This window comes from Triturus cristatus, chromosome 4_1 (genome assembly GCF_964204655.1).
Source record: "Triturus cristatus chromosome 4_1, aTriCri1.1, whole genome shotgun sequence".
NCBI classification, from domain to species: domain Eukaryota; kingdom Metazoa; phylum Chordata; class Amphibia; order Caudata; family Salamandridae; genus Triturus; species Triturus cristatus.
The window spans coordinates 675,333,279-675,360,498 of NC_140585.1; the positions used below are offsets into that span (position 1 = coordinate 675,333,279).

A 27,220-nucleotide genomic window follows, 5' to 3' on the forward strand; every position below is an offset into this window, starting at 1 on the left:
TTCCTCCAGGGGCAGCCAGAGTATGTTCTGTTGGAGTTATTGAGGATGTTGCACCGTGGGATAAATTGCAGAGAGGCAAAGAGGGTCTGCTGCAAAAGTGGGAAGGTTTGCCCTTCATAACTTTTTAACTATGTGCCAGGAGTGTCCAAGAGTCTGCATCATCACTGGCTAGTGAATTAAAGAAAAGCGGCACCTCACCCTCTGCTTCTCAGGACACTTTCTGGACTTGTGGCGGAGCAGAAGAGGGCTGGACCTCTGAGGAGACCTCAAGGGCGGGACCTCCTCCTGTTTTGTGGATTTCAAGGGTCAGTTCCCTGACCTCCTATTTTGCTACAGGCCCATACCAATCTGCAAGGTGCCTTTTACAACTACAACTGCACTGCATCATGCTGGTGGACTGTGCTGGAGAGTGTTCTTTCCTCTAAGTGTTGTCCTTGCGATCCTGGGAGCCTTAGAAGTGGCTAAGAGGAACTACCCCTAAAAGGCAGGAAATTTGGACTTCCAAGACCTCCAGAGCATCAGTGGAACCTTGCAACAAAGGTGTCCAATTTCAATATATCTTTGCCAGACACAGCTTTAAACTTGCACCACTGGAGGATTTTGAGCTCCATAAATAAGACAAAGTCCAAAGGTAGAAGTCTTGTTCGGGCAAAGGTGCGAATAGTATCTGCTGATGAGATGACTTCTGTGGCTACTGTGAGCTTTCCTCCCTAAACCAATGTTCAGTAGAACCTTATTCAGTGGCCATCTGGCCTCGAGAGGAATTCAGCGTATACAGCCTTCAATCTTACCCCATAGGAGGATTTTGACTTCCATAAGAAAGATTAAGCCAGAGGGTAAATACTTTGACCTGGACGACCCACTTTGTGATCTGACCTGTGCTCCATCACAGTCGCCCTGAAATTGTGCCTAGGTCCCAGGCAACCGTGAACCAGTGATTTCTGGTTAATGCTTTACTTTTCCTTGGCAGTTTTTGCCTTACAATTTAAAAAATTCATATCTCAGGTTCCTCTTATTTTAATTTTGTCATTTTGGTGTCATTTTCTTCATTACTTATTTTCTTAAATTTTAAAAGTTGGTTGTGAGATTTTTTATTGAGTTGTGTTTTGAATTTTTGACAGTTTAAGTGTTGATAAAGACTTGACACATTTTTCTAAGGTAAGCCTGTCTGCTCTGTGCCATAGCCACTAGGGGTTGATTCTAGGTTTAAATAATGTCTTCTGTGTATTTGACCTTAGATGATTTTTGGATTGTTTCCTGGGTAGGACTCACTTCTTCCCCAGCTAATGATCAATTTTTTTGCCGATAAATATTAGCAAAATAATTGTTACAAATATCTCATTATACCGCCATATCCAAAGGATAAAACAATAACAATTGTCCTACATAATTGAGCAGATGCAAAAAAGTCAATAATTTAGTGAGTTATCATCCCATCATCCAAGTGGCACTAGTTCATGTGATATCACAAACACCATTTTTCGAGAAGTGTTTGTTTTACCCATCGCTACTTTTCTCGCAACTTCGCTTTTACACACATCATTTAACAGTTGACCAAGCCACTTGTTCTTTCCAAGACATTTGTTAAATAATGTATTCTTACTAATACATATGTTAAAACCACTTAAACTGACAGACATGCCTGTGGAAATGTACCCAAAAGTGAGCACACTGGTGCAGGGTCACCCTCTCGTCCACTGGTCTAAAGACTAACAAAATAGAGATTGGCATTGGAGATGAAATAAAATAACAAGTTTATTAATCACTCATGAGTGCGACCACGTCCACACAACACTCTCAAGTGCTGCAGGAGGTAGTACCCTGAACTCACAAACCATTGTTCTTATATACTGGTTTTCTGCAATGTAAGCATGTGGACAGAAATGGAAAGAACACGTTTAGAAATAGCAATCGCCAAACAAGGGCAGATGGATAACCACTTGGTCAGCAAATAGGGAGGGGGAGCAGGAATGCTTATGGCAGCAGTAAACAGTCAACAGATAACATCTAAGACCAGGTGCACAGGCAGCTACAAACCCCCATCACGTACATTGTTTAGCCATGTCAGGAGGTCAACTAAAATAGATGACTCAAGCAGAGTGAAAAGGCAAACAGCAGAATATGAAAGAATTGTGAAGGAAACAAAATGGACACCACAGCCAAAATGGCTGTTGCTTATGCTAATGAAAATATTACACGTTTCCACATGCCTATCCTCACACTTGGTATATGCAAACATGGAAATGCCACACTAGAAAAGACTGCTTAGGTTGCAAGTGATCAAAAAGTTGTGCTCATGAATTATTCAACATGTGTAGTTTATAAGGGAAAATAATATATCTTGTCAATAATCATGTAATTGAAAATAAACAGATATTTGAGATCAGTTACTGTCTAACTCCAAATTTAATTCAAAACAGATATTTTATTTGGTCATGCATGTTTTCTATGGATTCATGTGCAAAAAGGCTGACCAAATTTCATATATAGCATTTTTAGAGAAACCGGCTGCTAGTTTAATCCGGTAAACCACCAAAAAGATGATGATGAAGGCTCCTCACTTGAGCCATCCGTGTGCCACTAATTTCTGTCAGCAGTATTTGGATGACATTACTTCTATGTACTGAGCCTTGGCAAAACTCCTTCCTGTTGTCCATGCCTTCTCCCCCCCCCCCTTCCCCGTTGTCCTTGCCTTTTCCACTGATCGCCCTCCCTCCCATTGTCCATGCCTTCTTCTCCTCTCCCCCCACCCTCTTGTTGTCTGTGCCTTCTACCCCGTCCCTACCCTCAACCGGTTGTCCGTGCCTTCTCCCCCTCCCGTCGCCCGTGCCTTCTCTCCCCCGCCCTCCCTCCAGTTGTCCGTGATGCTGTCCATTTGCAATGCAATAGATCTCGCGTAAATGCAAGACCTATTGCATTTCAAAGACTTATTACTTGGTTAAAGGATGTACCATGAGTTGAAAACAACAGATGTTCTGTCATATAGCACTATTCAGGTCTGAACAGCCATCTTGCACAGAAAAAAAGATGCAGGGTGCAACGTAACTGGGGATATTCTGCGCACTGTACTTTTTCTATCTTATAATTGGTTAATCACGCCAGTATTTAACAAAGAAGATGGACGCCATTTTTTCATCCTTTGAACTCGGTAGAGCACTTAAGCTCGCGAGCAGGTACGGCTCTTTAAATGAGTGACAGACTTGGAAAGGGAACTTTTATATTTTGAGAGGACTCGCGCAGCTTGAAAGGGTGTGTAGAAAAGCAGCATGTCACCGGCACGGCGGAGTGCAATCTTTCAGTGCTTCTAGAAGGGTTCAGATGATTGGCGACTCGACAGTTAACGAGCCAAAACAAACAGCGCCACCCGCCATCACATGGCGCTGTCCGCTGCAGCTCCTCGCCCCCCAGAGGGGTACCTCTCTAAAGATTTACCCGAGACCTTAAGTAAACTACCTTGGATCAAATTGCCAATTCATCAAAGGAGGTGCCTTCAGGTAGCCTGACTCCTAAACCTGACCTGATATTCACCTCTTGACCCGGCCTTGTCAGCGCCTCTCTGACGGCATCAAGATTAGAATATGGTGGATTGGTTTTAATTGGGAATTTGTTTAACCTGACTGCGTCGGATGCATGTTTGTGGTTAAGTGTGTCATGCAACGCTACCTTTTAAAAATAAAGCCTACATTACAGTAGAATCTTCTCTGCTGGTATTTAGCGATGCTTTGACTATATGGTTTTATTTAGAAAGTCCCATATCTTTGTTTTTTACTGGATTTTATTAACCATACAATAACATGGACTATGACAACAGTAGAAGAGAAGAACATTGAATAAATAGAAAATGATCAAACTGAGAGACCGTGTTATTTCGTATATTTGACAGCCTTCCTTGTGTTTACAAGAAAAAAACAGTAAAAAGATATCATTAATGAAATGCATTATTTTTATCCGTCCACTAAATGTATTTGCCAATCTTCTGCGCTTTTTCCCAGATTTAAAATGATAAAAATCCAATGCTAAAAGAGAAACATTTCTCAGGGTGAGTGGCATCATTTAACCAAACTATTTGGCTAGCAGAAATGACATGACATGACATGCTCTTTGGTCCCACAGGAAGCGGAATTACACAAACTTTGGCACTGATTACACAACTCTGAACATTTTTAAATATACAAATAAACAGTAATTGGTGACAGGAATAAACAATAATTTACTGAGACTATCAAATGCTAAAGGTTTGCTTACTTGTAGACAGGGCCACTGGAAGTATGCGGCAAGGGAGGACTAAATTATGTGGCAGGGTCAAGTAAATTATACAGCAAGAAGAGGCAAATTATGCAGCATAATGCGGCACATTTTGTAATATTATTACTTCATTATTTTGTCATTTTGACACTTCTTAACACTGGGCATTAGTTGCACCTCATTTAATACCCAAATATAGCAATATACAATAAAAAGATGAACAGTTCACCTTTGCAATGGTCCTTCCACTGCACTGCAACATGTGCAGCCACAGTTTTAGTACCATTTGAACTATTCAAGCTACAATTACCTTTTTTTGTAAAATCTGTAGATTATGCAGCAGATGATGCATTATATGACATATGCGGCAAATCTATAATCATGCAAAAATCGCTGCAGTTGGAAAATCGCATATTTCCAGTTGTCCTACCATTATTAGAGTATCAGTACTAAGATTGCTCAAATCACAGGGTATAGTGTGTGTAGCAAACAGCTGCAAAGATTAAACCACATTGAGAATGGGACATACCAAATGCCCGGAAGTCAAGGATGCTACCCTTCTGAGGTGCAATCTTGCATCATCTATATCACATTCTGTGGAGTCTACACAGGAGAGGCAGAAAGTAACCCCATAGGATGGGCACTATATTATCAGTGATGGTAAATTGGATGTCTGGATAACCATGGATTGATTGGATGTCTGGATAACCGTGGACTGATAAAGGAGTAGCCATTTTATGGTTAGTTGTGGTATATGCATTAGGACTCCACCCAGGCGTGACATGGAACAACCCATTGGAATCTGCATTGTACAGCCATTCATGACATTTGGACTGATGAATCCACCCAGGAGTGGCAGTGGAGACACCAATGAGAGTGGGCGGTATGCGGCCAGCCAACGTGTATGTCCATGAGCAACAAGGAGCAACCCATAGGAATGTGTGTTATACAACCGACCCTTGTTATATGCTCTGTGGGATCTACAGATGAGCTGCGGAAAGTAACCCATATAAAACGGGCATTGTATAACCAGCCATGCAAAATGAGCTGGGAAGTACAACTAAGAGCGGCAGAGGAGAATCCTATGGGACTGCGCAATATGCAATCAGGCATAGTATCAGTAGCAGCTGGTGGACCTGAAAAGTGATTGGACTTAATGCAGTCTTTGAATTTGATTTCATGTGCAAGAGAATTGAGCTAGTGTAACCTTCTTTAGGAAAGGTTGTGGGACTCCGGGTGTCCCACCAAGAATATTTTGAAAAAACAGTTGCAAATGGTATACTTTAGAACATCATTTTCACACAAATTTGGTGAAAATCTAAAGATTTCTGGAAGGGCACTAATTAAATATTCAAATAAGCTTGTGGTGTGCCAGACAAGCCTTACCTGCACAGTATTTTGGGAATCACTCCTGAAGACAACTTTACAACAAGCATTTGCAATGCAATAGGTCTCGCATTTGCGAGAGTTTAAGCTATTGGCATTGTAAATGACAATTCCTTTTATTTAAGTTTTCAAAACCAATACATAAATAAAAGGCATTGTCATTTGCAATGCCAATAGCTCAAATTCTCGCAAATGTGAGACCTATTGCATTGTAAATGCTTGTTTAAATGGTAATTTCTACATGTGGTGGATACCTTAATAACATCTTAAGAAAATCTATTATTTATTTAAGTATGTTTTTTAAGAAGTACTTCCATACTAGATATGTTTTTTCTCTGAGCCTCTAGCGGAAAGAGCGTGCAAGAAGCAAGCAGTGTAAGCAGATCAAAACGATTTGTATGTCATTAGGTACTCATCCATAGTACTGGGACATAAGGCAAATTCTTTGCTGAGGCCTAGTTTTGGGGTGTTCTCTACCTTATCCAGATGAAAATACCTTAAAGCTAGCAATTATATTAGAAGAAAATGCCTTAAAAATTAACCCAAGCACCTGAACATTCAAGGATAAATATGTGGCAATGATCAGAAGTTTGTTTAAAACGTGGTATCTGTTCCAGAAGTCAACAGGTTGTGGGATGAGGGGGAATGATGGGTTTCCACAGTTTTTCTGAATCTTAGATCTCTTTGAGGCTTAAGAACTAGCAGGGAGCTCCTACAGAGATTTCAGACTATACAGAATGCCACAGCCAGATTCATCCTCGGCGTTCCCCAATGAACCCACATCACACCCCACCTCAGGAAACTCCACTGGTTCCCCGTACAGAAGAGATGACAATTCAAGCTGCTGACCGACACACACAAGGCTCTACACAACCAAGGACCTTCCTACATTATCCAGCACCGGGACTTCCACTAATGATTAAGAAGACCACGCTGCCTCCCTTTCACTCGCCCGCACTCCCCGCATCTACCGCAGCAGAAGTAGAGGATGCTCTTTCTCCCATATCACAGAAAAGATCTGGAACATCCTCTCCACGCACCTCTGGACCATCACCTCTCTTACAGAATTCTGCATGGCCCTCAAGATCTGGCTGTTTGAATAAACCTACAGGACCCGCAAGCTCCTGGATACCCCATCGGGTGATTAGCTGCTCTTTATAAATCCTGATTGACGGATTTAGCTTCAGAGAGCTGAACATGGAAGGGTCTTACATCAAATCTTTTGAGTTTATATGTAGGAACCTGTCTGTAGGTTAGTGGAGGCCGAGCATAAGCACCTAGCAAACTGATATCGATAAAAGTCTCTCCTAATGCAGTTAGTGTTATGGAGAGAAATAAGGAATAGGGACAGAGTTGTTTGAATTGTGATCTCGAGGGCAGGTGTAATAGGGTCATTGCATTTTAGGCTAGCTACTTAATTTTGGACTCTTTGTAACTTGGCTAGGGAACAGCGGCATCACTAGGGTTGGTGTCACCCAGTGCGGTAACTTGGTGACACACGTGCGGTCCGCACCCCCCACCGCACTCCCCTAGTGACGCCACTGGAAAGGGGCTGCCGCGCTGGTCGCCCCTCCCCTCGAGAACATCCCTTGACAGGCAGCTGCCTCCTCGGTGGGGAGACAGGCAAGCCAGAGGTTTATTAGGCGGCAAACGGCTTCAAGTTTAGTGGTCAAATGAAGTAGATTTCTGATCCGGAAGGGCCCTGACACCTGCCATTATTTCACCTTACTCGTGGCCGACTTAACGTCACAAGGGAGCGACAGCTTGCCAGACGCAATTGTCAGTAATAATAGTGTGCCACTCAAGTTTACAAAGCAGGGGTGTCAAGGAAATTGTGTTAGTTTGCCTTTTTTTAGGCCACCAAAAACATCCTGTGTTTATTTCCGATGTTGGCGGTCTGCGTGAAATAACATTGCATTCGAGCCACAGTAGGGATTATTTCCCACGGGCACGCTTAAGGGCTGTAAGTGGCAAACAGAGCATTTAAGCTCACACGTGTGCCTGGGCAAGCCGCCTTGCAGCATTGGTTGTTGTGATTCTTTCGATGCTTGCTAGAGTTCGCTCATGGCATTTCCGCTCCCTTACTTTTGTTGTTTTCTCCTTAATTGCTCCCCTCGGCCCCCTTGTGTTTCCTTCTTTATTGTTTACCTGTATTTCTTCATTGTGTGTCAGTTGTGTACACCAGGCTCCTGCGTTCGCGGTGCTGCAGTGGTTCCTTTCATGTTCGGTGTCTGTGTTGGCACGGAGAAGTGCGCATATGCGTCAGGTGGATGGCCTAAAGGAAGTCAGTGGCTCCATTTGGAAAGCACGCCCCCAGTCCCCCGATGGTGTGGTGTCACCCCATGTGTTGGTGTCACCCGGTGCGGTCCGCACCCCCCTAGTGACACCACTGCTAGGGAAGCCAATATAGAGGGTGTTCTATTAATCCAGGTGAGATAGAACCACAGAAAGAATTAAGGCATTCTTTGGAGAACCAGCACAAGTGTAGAAGTGGGAGTATTTTTTAAAGAACAGACCAAAGTTGCCCACCTTGATAGGTGTGTAGGCTGGTTACCCATGGAGTCTAGACAGGCAAGAGAGAGGTAAAATGGGTTTTGAAGTTTGCAGAACACGTCAGTAATGATAAAGCACAGACTTGACCATGGGCTCTTGCTTTAAGTAGTTCTTCTCTGATGTTAAGGAGAGTGATTTCTGTATCATGTTGAGGGTATAAACTAGATTGGAAGAAATTTAATAATGCATTTATAATTCAATTTTCTCAAGGCTTATGACTACCAACTTGGTTACAATTACCCTAAGTGCTTTTGTAATGTGGGGTAGACCAGAGACAGGCCTATAATACGGGCAATCTAAGGTCAGCGCCTGTTTTTAGGAGAAGCGTGATGGTGTCAGGTTGGTAATATGATAAGGATCAAGTTAAAAACATATGCATTACAGATGTCTGTTGAAGAGGCAGATTTTGTGAACAATTTTTATTGGATTATGGATATCTGTGGCTATAGTGTGGGTGAAAGCTCAATTACAGCAGGTGGAGAGTTGTGATTTGTGTGGACATTTGAGGAGTGAAAAGCTTTGTGGGGATCTATGCTTGCTCTAAGATGCCTACTTTGAAGTTGGGGCTCAACTCATCACAAACCGCCTTAGAGGATGGAGGCTTGTGTTGAGATTTATTCATTACTATGAGCTTCTTATAGGCATGAAAGTTTTCTTTTGAGCATCAGTAACCCTACACTGGAAGTTGGAGTTTTTAGCAGTAAGAATAGTAGTCTTGTAGGTACAAACATTAATCCTGTAGACATTACGATCTTTTTGAAGCTAAAGTTTGATCCACACATTGAAGTTGTCTTCACAATCACTTTAAGGTGTATAGCTCATCATTGTAATGTTTCAGGAAAATATTATGCAATGTTTTGAGTTTGCAGTTCTATAATGGGGTAGCCGGCAAGGGGCTTTATAGCTTTCTCTTCCAAGTAGATAAGGATCTCTGTTGGAGATCCAGATGTTGATTGATCAGAGCTTGGAGTTACTTTTCCAATTCCTTCTTGGTGGAGGTGAAGACTTAATAGCATGCTGACCTGGTTTGGTACCAAAATAGAGTTCGAATCTCAGAATATGACACTTAAAATGGGCGGTTTGCATAGAAATTTGTGTAAAACTAAAATTATCAATTTCTTCTAACCCTGACTTTAGACTGATCTGCAGTCAAAATATTCATATATCCTAGTATATTAACCTAATGTTGACACATAAGATCAATAAAGTTGGCTAGTATCATTGCATGTGTATCCTTTTGTAGATTGATGGCTTAGTGTTCATAAAAAAATAACTAAAGGAGACTGTGAGCCATTGTTCAAGTAAATTATTCATTGGATTCAAAGGAATTAAAATATTTTGCATGCAATTTTCTTAAATTGTATTTGAATTATTAGGTTTCAAAACTGCTAGTCATTGGTTTTAAAGATAAGTTTCCATGTACACACCACTGTTTTTTGTGAACACTGACTAATATTTGGGTATCTTTGGCGTTCCACTGGTTACTAAACAAGTCACCATTGGTTATGGATAGTCTTAAATCTTAGAAATGATATACAAATAGAAAGATGTCTCTAATAAGACAGAATTGATGCCAAACGAATACTCTCACCATCATTGCCACATCACTGGTGACGCAACAGCAATACTCAATCATGCCACTGCAGCCATTCTTGGTCAGAACAACAGAGGCAGCACCAGTATCACGACAGTTAGAAGTATCACTCTGCAAAACCAGGTGTAACGTGACGCATCATAATAGTCAAACCCAAGCATCTATAGCTGTCACCACCTTGGATAGTTAGCTGAGATCCACTCCTATCAGTCTGACGAATTGCCCTAAGCAGCACCGAGGGCAGCAGGACGAGTACATTTTGCAGCAGTGCAGTGTTTTCTTCCTGATTCTGCTAAGAAAATCTTAGGATCCTCTCAGACAAAGTGATGCTCATGATGACATCCGGTCTAATTGTTTTGCAATAACTCTGCCAATGAGCAATAGCTTTCATGCCAAATGGCGTAACTGCAATAGCTTTCTATGAGGTTATGAGAGCCTCAATCCCATTGTAATTCTTACCCTTTTCAATCTGTACATGTATGGGTAGGACAAACTGGTGACAGTGGCAGCATTTCAGCAACAGATGGTGGTGGTCACTAACATTATGATGTGTTAGCAATATTTGATTTTCTGCCGTGGCCAGCAAAGACCTAGAAAGTAAATGATGGTTGCAGAGCATTGGCAGAAGCTCTACCTTCACAACCTCTATCACGTCCACCGTTACAAAGTCCCTTGTCACAGGCAGTGATGTTTGGTGCTCCACCAATACTAATTATTTGGTGGATACTCCTGAGGAAGGGCATTTGTTGCCCTAAATGCATTGGGGTATTTGAACTACGTCGTGGAGTGAGGAATGGTGAATCCCGATATGTTTAGAAGAAAAGCCTGGATAGGCATTTGTTGAACTTGGATGAAATAGACTCGATTAAAAAAAATTGGATCAACTGTGGATTACTGATTAAACTGGAGAAAATTGAAAGGAATAATAATGAGAAAACTGATGGAACGGTCTTATTTCGTAAATTCATTTTTCAATGGGCATCCAAACCATCCAAACCAGTCATGCAAACCAAGTATTTGAAAAATAAACCGTGAAATGGGCAATGACAGGCACAGGAATGGGTTCACATGGGGTGTATTTCTCAGTTTAGGTAAGAGTGTCATGATAATATTTGTTATGTAGGCAGTTTCTTCCACTCACTGGTGTGATTTCATAAGAGGTGGAGGTGGTTTAGGTCTCGCCGGGGCCAGTGCGCATGCGCTGCTCAGCGAGGCTTCTAGTAAGGACTTTAAACTCTGAGCACAAGCTTGTGCATGTGCTTTTTTTTGTTGCTTTCTCGCTATTGGCCTTTGCGTGCGTCTTTCTAAGAAAGACAGCACGCAATTGGCCAAAGGCAGTTGCATGTCCCGCCTTCTCTCTCCCCCAGCCTAGGGGTCTCGGGAGCAAGCAGATGCACACATTGTGCCAGCTGCATAACTCCCTTATCTTGATCTGGGCTTATGTTCCTAAGTAAACACAGCACAGTCGCGTTCGCGGCCGAGCTTGTTCAATCCCTCTTTCAATCAAAATTAAATCTTCAAATTAGATTGTGAAATTTGAGCATGTTCATGAATACTGTATTTCTCACTATGTACCTTAAGAAGCGCTGCAGACTCAAGGACCCCCATTTCTTCTCTAAAAAGCCCGGACTCCAAACAGCTCTCCGGCATCCCTCCCTCTCCCCATTCTGGCATTCTTGTTGGTGCGTCTGTTGGAGGGTTTCTTGATCTGGGCAAGAGTGTTGGCCCAGTCGTTGATCCAGCGCCTGAGGTTGCTGGCGGCGGCGTCTGGGTCAGTGGAGTCGGCGGGTGGGCTTTGGGCGAGGGCGGTATTTAGCTGGTCTTCGGTGATTTTGCTCCAGCAACAGCGGGGGATCTGTTGGGTGCGGTGGTGCGTGGCGGGTTTCCGGAAGGTGAAGTGGATGCAGCGATGGTCTGTCCAGTGGAGTTCGTAGTGTGGCTGAAGAAGACGTGGGAGCTTGCGGAGAAGATGGGGTCAAGCACGTGGCCTGCTGAGTGGGTGGGCATTCTGACGAGCTGTCGGAGTCCGAGGTTGTCGATCAGGGTGGTGGAGTTTGTTTCGTTGTTGTTCTCGAGGTGGAAGTTCAGGTCTCCGAGGAGGATGTAGTCCATGGAGGCGAGGGAGTGCGTGCTGATGAAGTCGGCGATGGAGTCGCTGAACTGAGGTCAGGGTCCAGGGGGTCTGTAGATCAGAGTTCCTCTGAGGGTGGTGTTGGAATCAGTGTGGATCTGGAAGTGCAGGTGTTCGGCAGTGTTGAGGGTGTCGTCGGAGTTGGTCGAGACCTTGAAGGTGGACTTGTGGATGATGGCGATTCCTCCTTCTACTCTGTTGGTGCGGTCTCTGCGGGTGAACTTGTAGCTGTCCGGGATGGCTATGGCGATGTCCGGTGCCGAGGAGTCATTCATCCAGGTCTCTGTCAGGAAGGCGACGTCCGGGGAGGATGTGTCGAGCAGGTCCCAGAGTTCGACGGCGTGTTTGCGTGCGGAGCGGGTGTTCAGTAGTGTGCATCTGAGGTGGTTGGGTCCTGTCCTGGTTGGCGGGTTGGTGGCTTGGAGACTGGTAAAGCTGCAGCTCCGGCCGGAGAAGTGTCCTTTGGTGCACTTTGGGGCAGCCAGGAAGCAGGCGTGCGATCTTCCGGTGTTGAGTGCGTGGAGGGTGTTGGCGTTGTAGCGGAGATGGGCGTCTTGGCGTTTGCGGGGGCCAGAGGTTCTGGCGCTGGGCGTGGTCCAGGTGCGGACAGGCCTGCCTTAGGCGTGCCTTTGGCGCGCCCGCTGCGCGGCCGCCATATAAGGGGAGGTTGGAGGGAGGAGCAGCTGGGAGGCAGGAGCGGGGTGGCAAATGGGAAAGCAGGGGGGCAGGGCCGCAGGAGACGCAGCGGCGGGAACCGAGTGAAGAGCGGGATACAGAAGGCAAAGGGGATAAAAGCAACAAAATCACAGTGCAAACCAGAAAAACAGAACAGAAGGCAAAATACAATTACATACAAACCAGGGCAGAGGCAAAATACGGTCCGTCAGAAACGAGCGCAGAGAGCTCACTGGCCTCGAACTGCCAGCAGCGGCAGCAGCGGGGCTTGGGGCACAGACACACAGGTGGTGCTGTGCGGCGCGGGGAGCGGCCTACCTGAAGGCAGGGTCAAGGTGCTCACCCACCTATGAGGTCTTGCTAAAATAGCAAAGAGAAGGAGCCTGGCAGACCTGAACTGGCATAGCGTTGTACATCCTAGGAGCATACCAGGTGAATGCTTGGGGCTTCGCTTTGTCCTTTCTAGTGCAGTGATCCTGTTGCTGCGCACCATGCATACTCCACTTGAGAACTTAATCTGGGTTACTTATAAGGCCCCAAAGGCGAGACCTATTGGCTATGCCAATGCTTGTTTTGTTATTACCGTTGTCCACACGTTTTTTTCCACACGGTATCAGAATGTTGTTTTGCGTGATAGTTGATCTCTTTTTCATACCCACATTTCTTCAAGTTTTTAAAGCACTGGCAGAGGTCACTGGTTTCGTCATGCAGTCTTTAGCTGCTTCTAATTTGCATGGTTTGGGTGTTTTATGGTGTTTTTGGTGTTGTAGCAGCAGGAAAGAAAGTGGTTATATTATCTCTGTACTTTGATTTCAGTAAAAACATGTTTTGTGGACTTATTCTAATGTCTGTGGGTTTACAACAGAAGGTGGCGCTTTTTCCATCAGTTCTCGTTTCCTATCTTACATACATGTTTCTTTTTTCTGTAGCTTCCCCCCCCTGACGAAAGACACATGTTGCCTGAAATACATTGGAGGATCCTAGGATGCTATTGAATTTAATGGATACATTTCATTAGAACTAAGATGGATGTTTTATTATGTGTGCTTTGTTTCTTATATACACTGGGAATTGAACACTGGAGTGAACCCTTGCAAATGTTGATGCTCTAGAGCAAATGTATATCATTTGATTCCACGTATTTGAGACAATAGCAATCACCTTTGTATCAGAGGGGAGTGTGACAACCGGAATGCCACTGGCAGCGGTCTTGAAACATTGCCTGATGGGGCTCATATTATTTTACAGATTCAAGTCACGTTTCCTGTAATGTTCCTCCCTCAGCATCAGTTTCAACATCTTTGATTGACAATTAATCTATCCATGTTGGTAGTGTTCGTTTTTTTCTGTTGTTAATTTTAGAGTATACTTGTATCATGCTTATTAAAAATAATTAGGAACACTTGCAAATCAAGTAATGTTAGCCGCCAAGGAGCTAATTAAATTGTAAAGAAATGAGAAGTATTGATCGCTGGACAGTCCCCAGAAACTCCTACACCAAACCTAATAAATCTGTCACACAGCATTAAATGAACTGCCTCCTCATGAAAGACAGTAAGGGGGGGTAGAAGAACACTGCCTCACATCTCCGCACCATTACCCCATTGCATCCTGGTTAGTGTAATACAGGATTTTGCACTTTCATCAAAGTTCATCATCATTTTTACCAAAGCTGGGGCAGTCATTGACATATCGCTAGACACATGTGTTTCTGGATTATTCTGTCATCAGTAGAGAATTATTCTGGGGTTGCTAGACATTCTGCCACAAATTTCCTCAGGTCAATACCACTCCAGGCATGCAGGATCTCCGAAGCTCGTCAGCTTGTAGGAGCCTTTTTAAACAGTAAGGTGGGTAGGAGAACACTGCCTCACATCCCAGCACAATTACCCCTTTGCATCCTGGTTAGAGAAGTACAAGATTTCGTGGTTGACCAAAGTTCATCATAATTTTTTTACCAAAGCTGGTGCAGTCCTTGCTGTATCTCTAGACACCTTTTTTGGGATTATTCCATCATCAGTGACCCAATTAGCTCAACCTCCTGAGGCAGCAGTGTTGTGATAGGTCGTCAGGTTGATTCCACATTTCAACTTTCCGGCTAAATTAGCGTTTCCACTGCTCCCACTCAAGGAGACAAAATTGCTGCCCTAATTGGGTCGGCTTCTCCTTTTTAAAGGAAACAATGTCAAGGTATCAAATACTTCATCACATCTAGGTCATTTGTGATTGAATATCATTTGCGATAACCAGATTCCAACCACTGTGTAGATTAGAAAACATTTTGTCCTGATGAATTGCCAACTGATCATCATTGACAATCCAATGGCAAGAGATATGTTGACCTTTTACTAAAAGCTATCATAGATCATTGTGTCAGGTGATAGCCACCATGTTTTGAGATAAACAAGTAGAAATATCTAATTACAAATACAGTTTAGAGGACTATCTAGTCAATGTAAACATGCACTTTCCTTTATACTTTCACTCCCCATTCTGCACAAAAGAGCACTACACCCACACTAACATATGGTTTTTGGAAAAAAGATCTCCAACAAAGAGGCTCCTTGTGGGTGCCCATATGGCATGCAGCACCAGCCCGACGAGGAACATGCCCTATAATGAAGCATGACACCCATTCGGTGTGTGAGGGCTACTTTTCCTAGGAGAGCTGCCCCCCTTACGCTCCCCTATTGTCTGTCTGACCTCTTTCTCCCTCTCTTGTAAGGAACTGTATACTCTTGTTATAGAATTGATCTCCATAGAAGCATGTATGCTGGACCTATGAGCACTCCTATTCTCCCCACCCCTTTTTCTAGTGAGATTTTACAACGATAACTACATTTTCCTCTGCCAGTGGATGTGCTTAATATTATATTCATTCTTAACCAAAAAAGATGCCTTCCTAGTTTGTGTCGCTAGACCATCTCTGTCGACTGTAGTGTGCAACCAAATTCCTATTCTTCTAAGGAGTTTAGATCTGAAACAGATGTCCCACTTTAAATTCCCTTCTTTGTCATCATGTTCATCATCCACGTTTAAAAACTATTTATCCCTTATTTTTAGGGCTCGTCTGAGCCTGCTCATGCGCTCGTCTGGCGAGACATTTAGTGAGTGGGCTTCAGATATCCGACCACAAGCTTTTGCTTGTGGCCTAAAGCTAGCGGTTACGGGCACGGGTATGCGCACAGCCGCCATCTGGCTGCGCCATCTGGCTTCCCTCTCTCGCTCGCGGGCACCTTTACACTCGTGGGATGCTGCAGCTGCTTTTACTTTTTGCCGCCACACGCGCGCACCACTCGCGTGTTTTTTTCAAATTTCCTTTTAGCGCGCACACAACTCCCGGGCTTAGTGCTTTCACCTGATATTGTCTGATTACATTACATTAGGCCACACCCGCTTGCCTGTCCTGCATAATTATAGCGCAAACTTGAACCAAGGGCATTATAGCGCTTCACACAGAAAACAGCTCCCTGTACACAACTGTTTTTAAGCACAGTGTAACAAAGCGATTTGCACGGAATCACAAGATGCTGCGCCTGAGCCGAGATTCTAACCTAGTTACCCAGTTCTAACATCCGCAGCCCTAGACGCAACGGGTGTGATATTAGGAGATATGTCATAAGAAGAAGCACTCCTGGAGCAGTGAATACGTAGTGCTTTCACCTGATATTGTCCGATTACATTACATTAGGCCACACCAGCTTGCCTGTCCCGCATAATTATTGCGCAAACTTGAACCAAGGGCATTATAGTGCTTCACATGGAAATTAGCTCCCCTTACACAACAGTTTTTAAGCATAGTGTAACGGACTCAGCGCCAACACAGCCTCACTCAGCGCCAACACAGCCTCACTCAGCACCACCACAGCCTCACTCAGGGTTACCACACCATCACTCAGGGTCACCACAGCATCACTCAGGGCCACCACAGCATCACTCGGGGCCATCCCAGCATCACTCAGCGCCACAACAATATCACTCAGCACCACCACAGCATCACTCAGCACCACCACAGCATCACTCAGCACCACCACAGCATCACTCAGTGCCACCACAGCATCACTGAGCGCCACCACAGCATCACTCAGCACCACCACAACATCACTCAGTACCACATCAGTATCACTCAGCATCACCTTTGAACTAGTACACCACCACCACATCATCATCACTCAGCAAGACCTGATTATCATTCGGCATCACCTCAGCATCGTCTCCGCACCAGTCACCACCACCACTACCACCTCAGCATCCCTCAGCACCACCTCAGCCTGCTCTTGGAATCTGGCATCTGTTGATTCTCCCCTAGCGTCGTGCCGCTGCTAATGTTATAATACAGGTACTAGTTCCCAACCTTCACCCTACGATTGTTTATGCCCCCTCAAAAAAAAAGCTTTAACAAACAACCATTGGAATAGGCAGAAACAAGTTGCCAGCATTGCAAGAACAAAAGAAAACTAAGGACATTTTTAATTGTAAATACGTTTTTTAATATGGTTGTTCAGTTGTACATAATGCCTTCTTGGTCATATATAAGGTAACAAAAATGCTTCTGACTCTTTTTTATTAAAACTTTTCAGCAAGCTGCACAGCAGCCACACTTCTCTACAGCACAGTTTAAAGACATTGGCAAAGTCAATAGCTCTGGCTAAACACTTATAAGGCCCCAAAGGTGAGACCTATTGGCTATGCCAATGCTTGTTAGTATTTCTTTTCTGTAGCTGATTTTTCCCATTATATTTTCAGCCTGGAAGATTATCAAGATCTATTCATATTGTTAAGCAGGGTTTTTCTTCCCTTTGTAGATTGTTCCTCCTAACCTGGCACTTTTTAGGGAAACATGACACATTCACATGTAGGTGCAGATTGACCCCATGGCTACTCTGAGAAGTTGCCCTTTCTTTGGGCATTCATGAAGGAAAAAGAGAGAGCTACATGTGTTCTGTCCTTGACTCTGTGTGTTTGGTGGTCTGGTCAGCAAGGCAATACAACTAGCATGGTCCTTTAGGTGTTACAGATATTTAAAATTGTGCAAACAAATTATCCTGCTCCATATTTTTTTGAACACTTATCAGTGTAGTTATCAACATATTGTAGTTGCAACTTATGCACTGTTTGTTTACTGTTTTTCTTAATTATTGACTGTATATTAAATGTTAAGAACCTTCTTGTGAGAAAATGTCCAGTTGCATGGTCATACCCATTGTTTGTCTAATTGTATTGCTGGTATTACATTTATATGTACTTGCATACAATTACACTTACGTAAAGTACTGTTATGTGGAATAACCAATTGATAAATAATGGGGACATAGTTCCAGATGTCTAGGAGAGCAGATCTAAAAAGACAGTGGTGAAACAGACATTTCAGTTTCACTGCTATTGACTATAGGTTGTACTTGCCATGTAATATTAAAAAAAATATTTGAAAACGTAACGATCTTCAGATGGCATACTGGCAAACTTGAAATATTTCAACCAAGTAACTGTCACTTTAAAAGCTTTGCATAGAATTATTGTTGACTAACTTGTTAGCATTTACGTGGCCCCTACATTATGGTGGATTAGTAGGCATATATGGTATTGCATCAATAGCAATGTCATAGGAGGTAGAACTGATATCCATACTGCTTTGCCAGAAGTAGCAGTATCCCCCACACGGCACTCATTGATGGGGACCATCAGTATCACTTCCCATCGGATAACTCTATGTACATGGTCATTAATGTCATTGTTCCACTACAATGTCAATCAGTGCTGCTGCCTCTAGTGCCCCTAGGTACCACCAGGACAGAACGGAAAACTAAATTCAGAGATTGCAAAAATGTTCAGACCAGCCCCACCCTGCAGGAAGCCACAACAGGAATGGGGCACTCATGAGACATGGCATCCTGCTCTGAACCCAGCCCCCTACCGTGTAGCATACCAGAACAAGCATTGGCATAGCCAATAGGTCTCGCCTTTGGGACCTTATAAGTGTTTAGCCAAGCAACAGTTACATAACTAAATACTTATAAGGTCCCAAAAGCGAGACCTATTGGCTATGCCAAGCGGCCGTGCGGCCGCAAAAGTGATCGCGATACATCACGATCAAACATCAAAGTAATCACGGCAAAGCACGGCGCGCGCGCCCGCGCACATGCACTGTAGCTCTAGGCTGGCCTGGCAGCACTTTTTGGAGCCCTCTCAATAAGTCTCGCCAGACCAGCGCATGCGCTGGATCAGGCGAGACCTAAAAATGCCAGAGGAATAAAGGGCCCTCTCTGGCCCTGGCTGCCACAGTCTGCAACCATTGCCCAGCAGCACCAGCATCACTAGGCTCCATGTTCATTTCAGGAAGTGTGAAGAAAGAGATTACCTAAAATAAATACTGTGTAGAGAAATTGCTGCTTTGGGGGTGAGTGTTTTCCTCATGACTCAAAAAATAGATTACCAGCTGTCCTATAAAGAGAATGCCCAGTTATCATTACATAATTGGACATTGTGTGCTGTGATCTGAGAGCAGTGATCACTGCCCTCTCTACCCATTGCGCCTTAATGGGATGCACAAGAACTATGAAATTGGCTTCAGAAATAAATCACTATTACATAATTTATTAAATAGAGTACATACATTTACTGATATTAAATAGTAGATTTGCAAACTGTTCCAGCCGTATTGTCTCCACCTAAATGACAATTTTTACCTTTGTTGACTTTTGCGAACAACTATTTTATGCTTGTCTAATTTCAACATAAATCAGGGTCATCAGTCCTTTCTTTTATTAAATGTCTCTTCCTAGTTGCACACTCTAATTTTTCCACACTCTACAATTAAAACAAATGCACAACTACCTCCACATAACTTAAATCTCACCTAGCTAGTTACTGCAGTGGCATTCTTGGATCTAAACCTGTTTACTTATAGAAGTAGATTTGTAAATATCAAAACATTTTCAAGCAATTATTCACCACAGTACTTTGATGCCTAGCCCACCCCTCGCCTGTTCTTGCTTATAGCCTTCTCCTCTGTTACAAAACCTGAGACCCATTCTCGTTACCATCAGGATACAGCCGGGGAAAGATATTCTCACTGAGATTCTCTTCTGAGAACTTTACTGCCCTACTCTTTGCAATTCTTCGGAATGATCAATCTCTCAAAGTAAGGAAGGCATAATACCTCAGCAAGAGAAATGAGCAGTGATTTCCCCTTTGATCAAAAAACCTAATAAGCCACAACCAATTGCTGGACAGCCAATAGTCATAAAACTATTAGAGAAAGTGTTCTTTAACCACTTTCAAACCAATTTATGACAAAAACCTAAAGGGAACTTAGTTTTCCAGTTAACCACGGTGTAAAAAGGGACATACTTGATATCTGTAACACCCCATTGGAAGCAAAAGATAAAGTGAGTGTGTATATGTCCTGTCTTTCAGGATATCTCCACCACTTTGCCCCACAGTGGGCCACCCTACCGTTTACAAGGGTCTTTAAAATATAGCAGATATGAAAGATATCTCCCTGACATGGGTTATGTCATTTACTATGCATTAGGCTTAAAATATTAACTATGTTTGTTTTTCTCTTAGGTGTCATTGGAACATCACAGAGGTTCATGCGGATCCCTTGTTTAAGATGTATTGCAGGTTTAAGCTTTGATGTGACAGTGATAACCAAATCCCCTTTAAGAATAGATCTGAAAATATTTTTGAATGATCAAAGTGGGCACATTTATCTGCAAACTCAGACTTATCCTAGAAAAACCCCTCTCTATTGGCCCTCAGACAGCTAATGAAGCAAAATACAGCTTTCATATTCACATAAATGAATTCACTCCATTCTTACTAATATGTATCACATGGATTTCAGTTCTCTGGTTACAAGAATTATACTAATTCGCCATGTATAAGACTGTGAAAATGACGACAAATACCTACACATGGCACAACATGCAGAGCACGATGTTGGTCTACCCTTAAAGAAAAGTGAGTCTTTCTACATGGACAAAATAGGCCGCCTTTCAACCTGAAGGCACTAACATTGAAATTGAAATGTCTGTTTCATCACTGGCTTTTAAATCTGCTCCCCTAGATATCCGAAACTATGGCCCCATTATTTCTCAGATTGGTTATTCCACATAACAGTGGTTCAGAACCTCCTTCATCAGTCAACATCCAAACGTATAGCAGGCTGGCGCTTCTTTCTACTACGGCCCACGTTATGGGACACATTTAGCTCTGTAACTGGGCAAACTCTTACCATTTCAAAATGAGCTACCTTCTTTAAATTCAGCAGATGGGCACACAGAGGGCATTGGAATGAAGTCGATAAGGGCAAGTTTGCATTTGTGTTGTTTTAAATCGGTATTCCATTCATTGGTTTTGATGGTCTTTACCGCATCTTGTAGCTAATTTCCAGTGTTTGACACATTAGGCCAGCAAATGTAGTCAAGACTGTTAGATTTAAAAACTACTTTACTTATAGGATTAGGGTTCTTCAAATAGAGTATTTGTAATCTCATTTGGCAAATAACATTAGTCAAAGATTTGAAATATGTCGCTCTGCAATACAGGAGAGATTGGGGAATCTCTGACAATGATTGTTTGAACATTAAACTTGAGAAGTTGTATTTCAAAACACATTTGGCCAACAACATTGGTCAAAACTTAGCCAGATTTAAAGATCATTTTACTAGTTTAGGAAAATGTCTGAAGCCAGTTGTCTCTGGTTCAGTTTCTAAAATGGTACCTCAGTTACTAGCAGCAACAAGCAGCACACTAGTTAAGTTCAGTGCATGTTTTTCTGCTGGCTTTCGCACTGCAAATGCCAGCCTGAAAACGTGCTGTTCCCTTGGTATTTAAGAAGCAGGCAGCCTGCCTGTGATTCTTCCCACTAATTTAGTTTTGTTTAACTGTCCTGAAGCCACATTCCTCTACAAACACCCCACATACATCACACATTGAAGCATCGCATGAGGTAAAGCGTGCCTATAATTACTGAAAATTGTCTCTTGGCCTTTAGATGCAAACTGTATTTCAAACTTCCACATAGAATGTTTGAAACTAATATACAGCTTTCTTCAACTAAAAAAGTGTGAACTCGCCCTCTCTGTTATTCCTTGACTTTGAAGTGTAATCTCATCGATAAAGGTCTGCAGAAATAGTGATTCAAGTGATTAAATGGATTGACATTATTCTACTATTTTGAATTATTTAAATGTTTTTTAAGCGTTAGAACATTTGTCCTACTAATATATCCCTCATAAAAGTGTCATTTTTCCAGGACTGCCTTGAAATTCTTTGTAAACATCATGGACTGGATATTGAAAAGAAAGACAAGTGCAATAGGACTGTACATGATGTGGCCACTGATGACTGCAAACAGCTTCTAGAGAATCTGAGTGAGTGACAAGTTCAGTGTTTACGGTTGGGTTGTGGAAGTTAAAAGAGGAGTTATTGAACTTCTGTTTGAAATTATAGATTATGTTGGAAATCCAAAGCTCAGATGGCTGTTGTGGCCACAAAGTGGTTACCAAGTACCACTACAATGTATTGATTGATAATATTTCCAGAAATGTATTTTGCTAAGAAAAGCTGCAAACTGGCATCTACAATTAATATATGTACTCTCCTTGTTTTAGCAGGCTGCAAATGCTTGTGATGACTTTTTGATGTTCATCGATATGTTGTGTGTATTTAATGGCTTCCAAATAATCTATAGTAATCTGTTCTTTGGTTCTTCTCCTGCTGAGCCTATCATTTGACTACTCAGTCTAAGCCAAAGACTGATAGGTAAAACCGGTCCTGCATGGAGGGAAAGGTATTGATGGATTAATTGATTTTAGTGTGGATAACAGAAGCACCCATCTCACTTATGGTTAATGACAAAACAGGCCTAAAATTAAGAATTCAAAAAACAGATATTTTCAGAATGATCAGGTGAGAGGCATTGGGTTCTTGGTTGATTGGGGTGTGAGCCCTGGTCAAGCATCAACCACATTTCTTGTCAGGGTAAGGCACAAGCCAACCTTAAATTAACCTGTGCTCAACCCTCTGGTACCTTGGCACAGAGCATTCAGGCTTAACTTAAAGGCACTGTGTAAAGAATCTGTGCAACACTTTAAGCAGTAATGAAGTGCAAAACATCAGATAAAAAGGTTCACACACTAAGTTAAAAAAAAAATAGATTAACATTTTTTTTAAAATAAAACAAGACCAAAATCAGTAGAACCGGAGATATGCAATTTTAAAGATTTTAGTGAAAATAGTTCCAAAAGCAGAAAGTGCCAACTGAGGATATCTGGTCGCACCAGATCGGGACAAAGTCACAAGTTCAGACCAACAATGATAGAGCATGTTCTGGTTACAGGACCTAGTTAAGCACACTAAACAGAGTACCTTAGATCCTAGTTTAAGAAGCGTTGCTAGGATTCGCTTCATGCAGCCGAAGCAATGAGTCGATTCTGAGATGCAGTGAGGTTGTAATGCGAGGGCCTGTGTCATCAAGGATCCTGTTGATAGAGCTTGTGATGCGAAGTCTGGCGTTGAGGATGTGGAGCGCAGTTGGGGCAATGCGTCGGTTCTGAAGAACTGCGAAGCTGTAATGTGGAGTCTAGTATCGTCATCAAGGCTGCCATCAATAATAGATGAGAGGGCATGCACAGGGGATGCGTACCGCAGTAGAGGTTCTGAAGGTGTTGCAGGCTGCAGCAGCAATGTGGGTATTTGCAACGGGTCCAAGTATGAAGCAGCGAAGACGCGTCGGTTCTGCTCTGGGATGCGCTGTGCCACAGAGGAGATGCATAGGCTCTGCTGGATCAACAGAGGCTGGCAGAGCACCTTAAGCCCACTTCCAAGGGGCCAGGACTGGGGTGGCACCACTTCGGAGTGTGTGCTCACAGATGGCAGTCAAGGTGCAGGTGCAAGATTGTTGGAAGCCTTTTATGGCAGTGAGGCTGCAGATCAGGAGGGGAGTCAACTAGCCATTGAAGTCACTCTGGGTTCTGCGTTCAAGAAATGCAGGTCCAGTTCTACTCACCCAGGCAAGAGGGCAGCAGATCAGCACAGCAAGGCAGCAATCCCTTCAGAGCAGCAGTCCAGCAGGTTGGCAGTCCTTTTAGCAACACACCAGTCTTCCTTCTTGGCAGAGTATCCACAGATTCAAAAGTGTACTCCAGCATTGGTGTCTGAGGTCTAGTATTTATACCCAGTTGTGCCTTTGAAGTGGACAGAAGCTTCCAGAGATATGCCTTTGAAGTGCACAGTGCCCTGCTTTAATGGCCCTAACTAACTACAGGAGTATGCAGCCTTTTGTGTGGGGGCAGAACACAGCCTATTCAAGTGTAAATTGGGCTGGTCCCAGCTCTTCGCTCCACTCCTGCCAGAGATGGCCCATCTAGTCACACCTAAGCTCCCCATTGTGTGTGGCTGTCTAGGATGAATACACAAAGCCCAAATATCACCAACACCCAGTTATGTGACCCAGAGACAGGGTACAGACACCAAATGGCTAAAGAAAGAAAATGACAACTTTCTAAAAGTGAAATTTACAGAATTGCAATTTTAAATCCAACTTCACCATAAATTAGGATTTTAAATTGTGATTGCCAGAGACACCAAACATGAACTGGTTATCTATTCCCATTTGGAAATTACACTTATAAAATGTAACTCCAATATTAACCTGTGGGAGAAGTGGGCTTTGCATGAGAGAAGAACCAATTTGGGTTTTTCACTATCAGGACATGTGAAACCTAAACGTACATGTCCTGCTTTTTAAATACATTGCACCCTGACCTCTGGGCTGTCTAGGGCCTATCCTATGGGTGACGTAATAATAATAATAATACCAACATTTATAGAGTGCAAACAGCTACCTCAAGCACAGGTGTCCCGGCGTTATAGCAATAGGCGGCAGGTAAGTGGGTCTGAACATCGAAAAGCCCTGAGCATATTAACCTAAGCTAAAGAGCCATGTTTTCACCGCTTCCTTAAATAGTGCCTCTGAATCAATATGTCGTATGCTATTTGGCAGGGAGTTCCAAAGCTTGGAAGCCTTGACCGTGAAAGATCTACCACCCATCCGCGCTCTCCTAAACTGAGGAGTGCACAGTAGATTTTGTGCGCTAGATTCGGCTTCTAGCTGCATAGGCGTTGTTTCAGGTAGCTAGGACATTTACCATGTATTGACCGGAATGCAAATGTCAATGCATTGAACTCAATTTTTCTTGCCACTGGCAGCCAGTGGAGCTCCTTGATGTGCGGAGAGAATTGATGACGGAATGGTACACGTTTTAATCCGTCTCGCAGCCGCATTCTACACCATCTGTAATCTTCTGCTCAAGTATGGCAGCAGACCCACATAGAGGCCGTTCGCATAGTTCATTCTTGCTGTCACAGTGGCATGGACTATGACTCGGCGGCAGTCCTCTGGCAACAAATGGAGGGACGCCCGTAGGTTTCTCAATTTGCTAAAACAGGATGATGTCCCTTGCTGGATGTGGGCAGAAAAAGAAACGTCAGTCTCCCACTTAATCCCCAGATTTCTTGCCATGACTACAGGGGTCGGAGGGGAACCCATTTCCAGCGGCCACCACAAGTCCGCTGCTGGAGTCGACTTTTTGCCAAAGAACAATACTTCTGCTTTCTCTGCATTGAGTTTAAGCGTATTATTGTTCATCCATTGGGGAAATGTCTTTCAGACAGCCCTTACAACTCTTGAATGAGTCCTCCGCCTGCTCGTTAAAAGAGAACACCAGCTGGGTGTCGTCGGCGTACGATATCGTCTTCACGCCACAATTGGCAATAAGTGAGAACAACGGGGCCAGATATATGTTGAAAAGAAGTGGGCTTAGTGCCGACCCCTGAGGAACTCCACACTATATATGCTTGGTTTCGACCTGTGGGGTTGCAGGGCGACTTGTTGAGTCGAATGCCACGGATAAATCCAGGAGCACCAGCATTGCTGATGCCCCTGAGACCACCGACATTCTCATCGATTCTGCCACCTCTAAGAGAGCCGTCTCAGTACTGAAACCGGGTCTGAATCCAGATTGTGTATCGAGCAAAATGCAATTTTTGTCAATGAAATTGGCCAGTTGTCTCTGCACCATTTTTTCCAGCATTTTTGCTGGAGCTGGTAGCAATGAGATTGGACGGTAGCTGCTCAACTCTCCTGGCTCTCCATTGAGTTTTTTCCTAAGGGGATGAACAATGGAATGTTTCCACATGTCAGGGAAGATGCCAGAAGTAAGCGATGTATTACAATTGTGGAGCAACACCTTGATGAACGAGTGAGCTAACTCTTTCCATAATTTAGGGGGACAAGGGTCCTTCAGTGAGCCTGAATTGCAAGGCAGGATCTGTGCCAATCCATCCTGCTGAGTGATCGGGAGCAATTCCGTATACGAGTACTCTGGCTTACTACTCTCCTTGACATCAGTTTTGTCCGTCTCAACCATTGCTGTAAATGAGTTATGAATTTTACGAATTTTGTAATCGAAATAGTCAGAGATACTTTCACACAGCGAATAGGAAGATTGCACTTCAAGCTCTAATTCTTTTGGTTTAAGAAAAGAGTTCACAACCTTAAATATTTCTTTACTTGGGTTCTCGGCCTCCTCAATGCTCCTCACCACATAGTCTCTCCTGGCCTCTCTCATTGATTTATGGAGCTCTCTTAGTGCTTTCTTGTATGCCACTTTAGCTGTAACGCAGTAGTCCACCCTCCACTGGCATTCCAGGCATTTACACCTGCTTTTTTTTATCCTGAGAGTCTCTGAAAAGTATGGGGCCGAGGGAGATTGCCTCCACATTTTAGTAACTCTGGCTGGGGCGGTGGCTTCTACAGCAGCCGAAATCCATTTATGTAGAGCGAGTCTGCATTAGGATCTTTCGATTGCGATGGTTGTCTATCCTGCAAAGCTGTCCCTAAGGACTCAGCGGTCAGCTTCTTACAATTTCTTTTTAATACATTTCGGGAACCTCCTTGCTAACTAGACTTTTCCAAACTAAATGAAAAAGGCATCAAGCAATGGTCCGTCCAAACCAATTGACTCGGGACTCAGTTATCAGGGATAAAATATTAGAAAACACCAGGTTAAGGGTGTGCCCTGCCTTAGGGGTAGGGAATTTCACATGCTGAACCAGACTAGACCCAAAGAGAGTGGAGGTAAACTGCGCTGCCTGAACACAGCTTGGATCGTTCACATGTAAGTTAAAATCCCCTAGCGCAGTAAAATTCAAATACAAAAGAGATTTCGGAGCAATGTAGTTACACACTTCCATATTAACACTTAGCACACATTCCGGGGGTCTATAAATCAAAAGTCCTGAAAAAGAAGTGGACAGGCCAATTTTTTTTTAAAGAAGTTTTATTGTTTTCATAATAACTGCAACAAAAGGACACGAAATCAAATCGTATATACATTGCAATAGACAAAACACCATACATAATCATCATTTCTACAGGTAGGCCTAGATCGGACATCCTGAGGCCATCATTATCGTCCACCCTCCCCTCCTCCCCTTCAGTTTCTCTAGTAATCTGAGTCAGAAGACTCCTCATCAGAAAGAGGTGGCGGATCACATATGTTGCCCCTATATTTGTTCCATGCTCCCCACACTCTGACCCACTTTCGAGGACAACCCCGCCTGAT

The 27,220-nt window shown here is 43.4% G+C and overlaps 1 protein-coding gene across 2 annotated transcripts in view; it reads left to right on the top strand.

The window, feature by feature from the left end:
• The window catches only part of CTTNBP2 (cortactin binding protein 2), a 636,925-nt gene that overhangs the window by 377,457 nt on the left and 232,248 nt on the right, over nucleotides 1-27,220 (top strand). For both annotated transcript variants that reach the window (XM_085653125.1, XM_085653124.1), the window contains exon 9: nucleotides 21,847-21,964. In XM_085653125.1, the coding sequence (XP_085509251.1) occupies nucleotides 21,847-21,964 (118 nt within the window). The remainder of the gene's footprint in view (nucleotides 1-21,846; nucleotides 21,965-27,220) is intronic.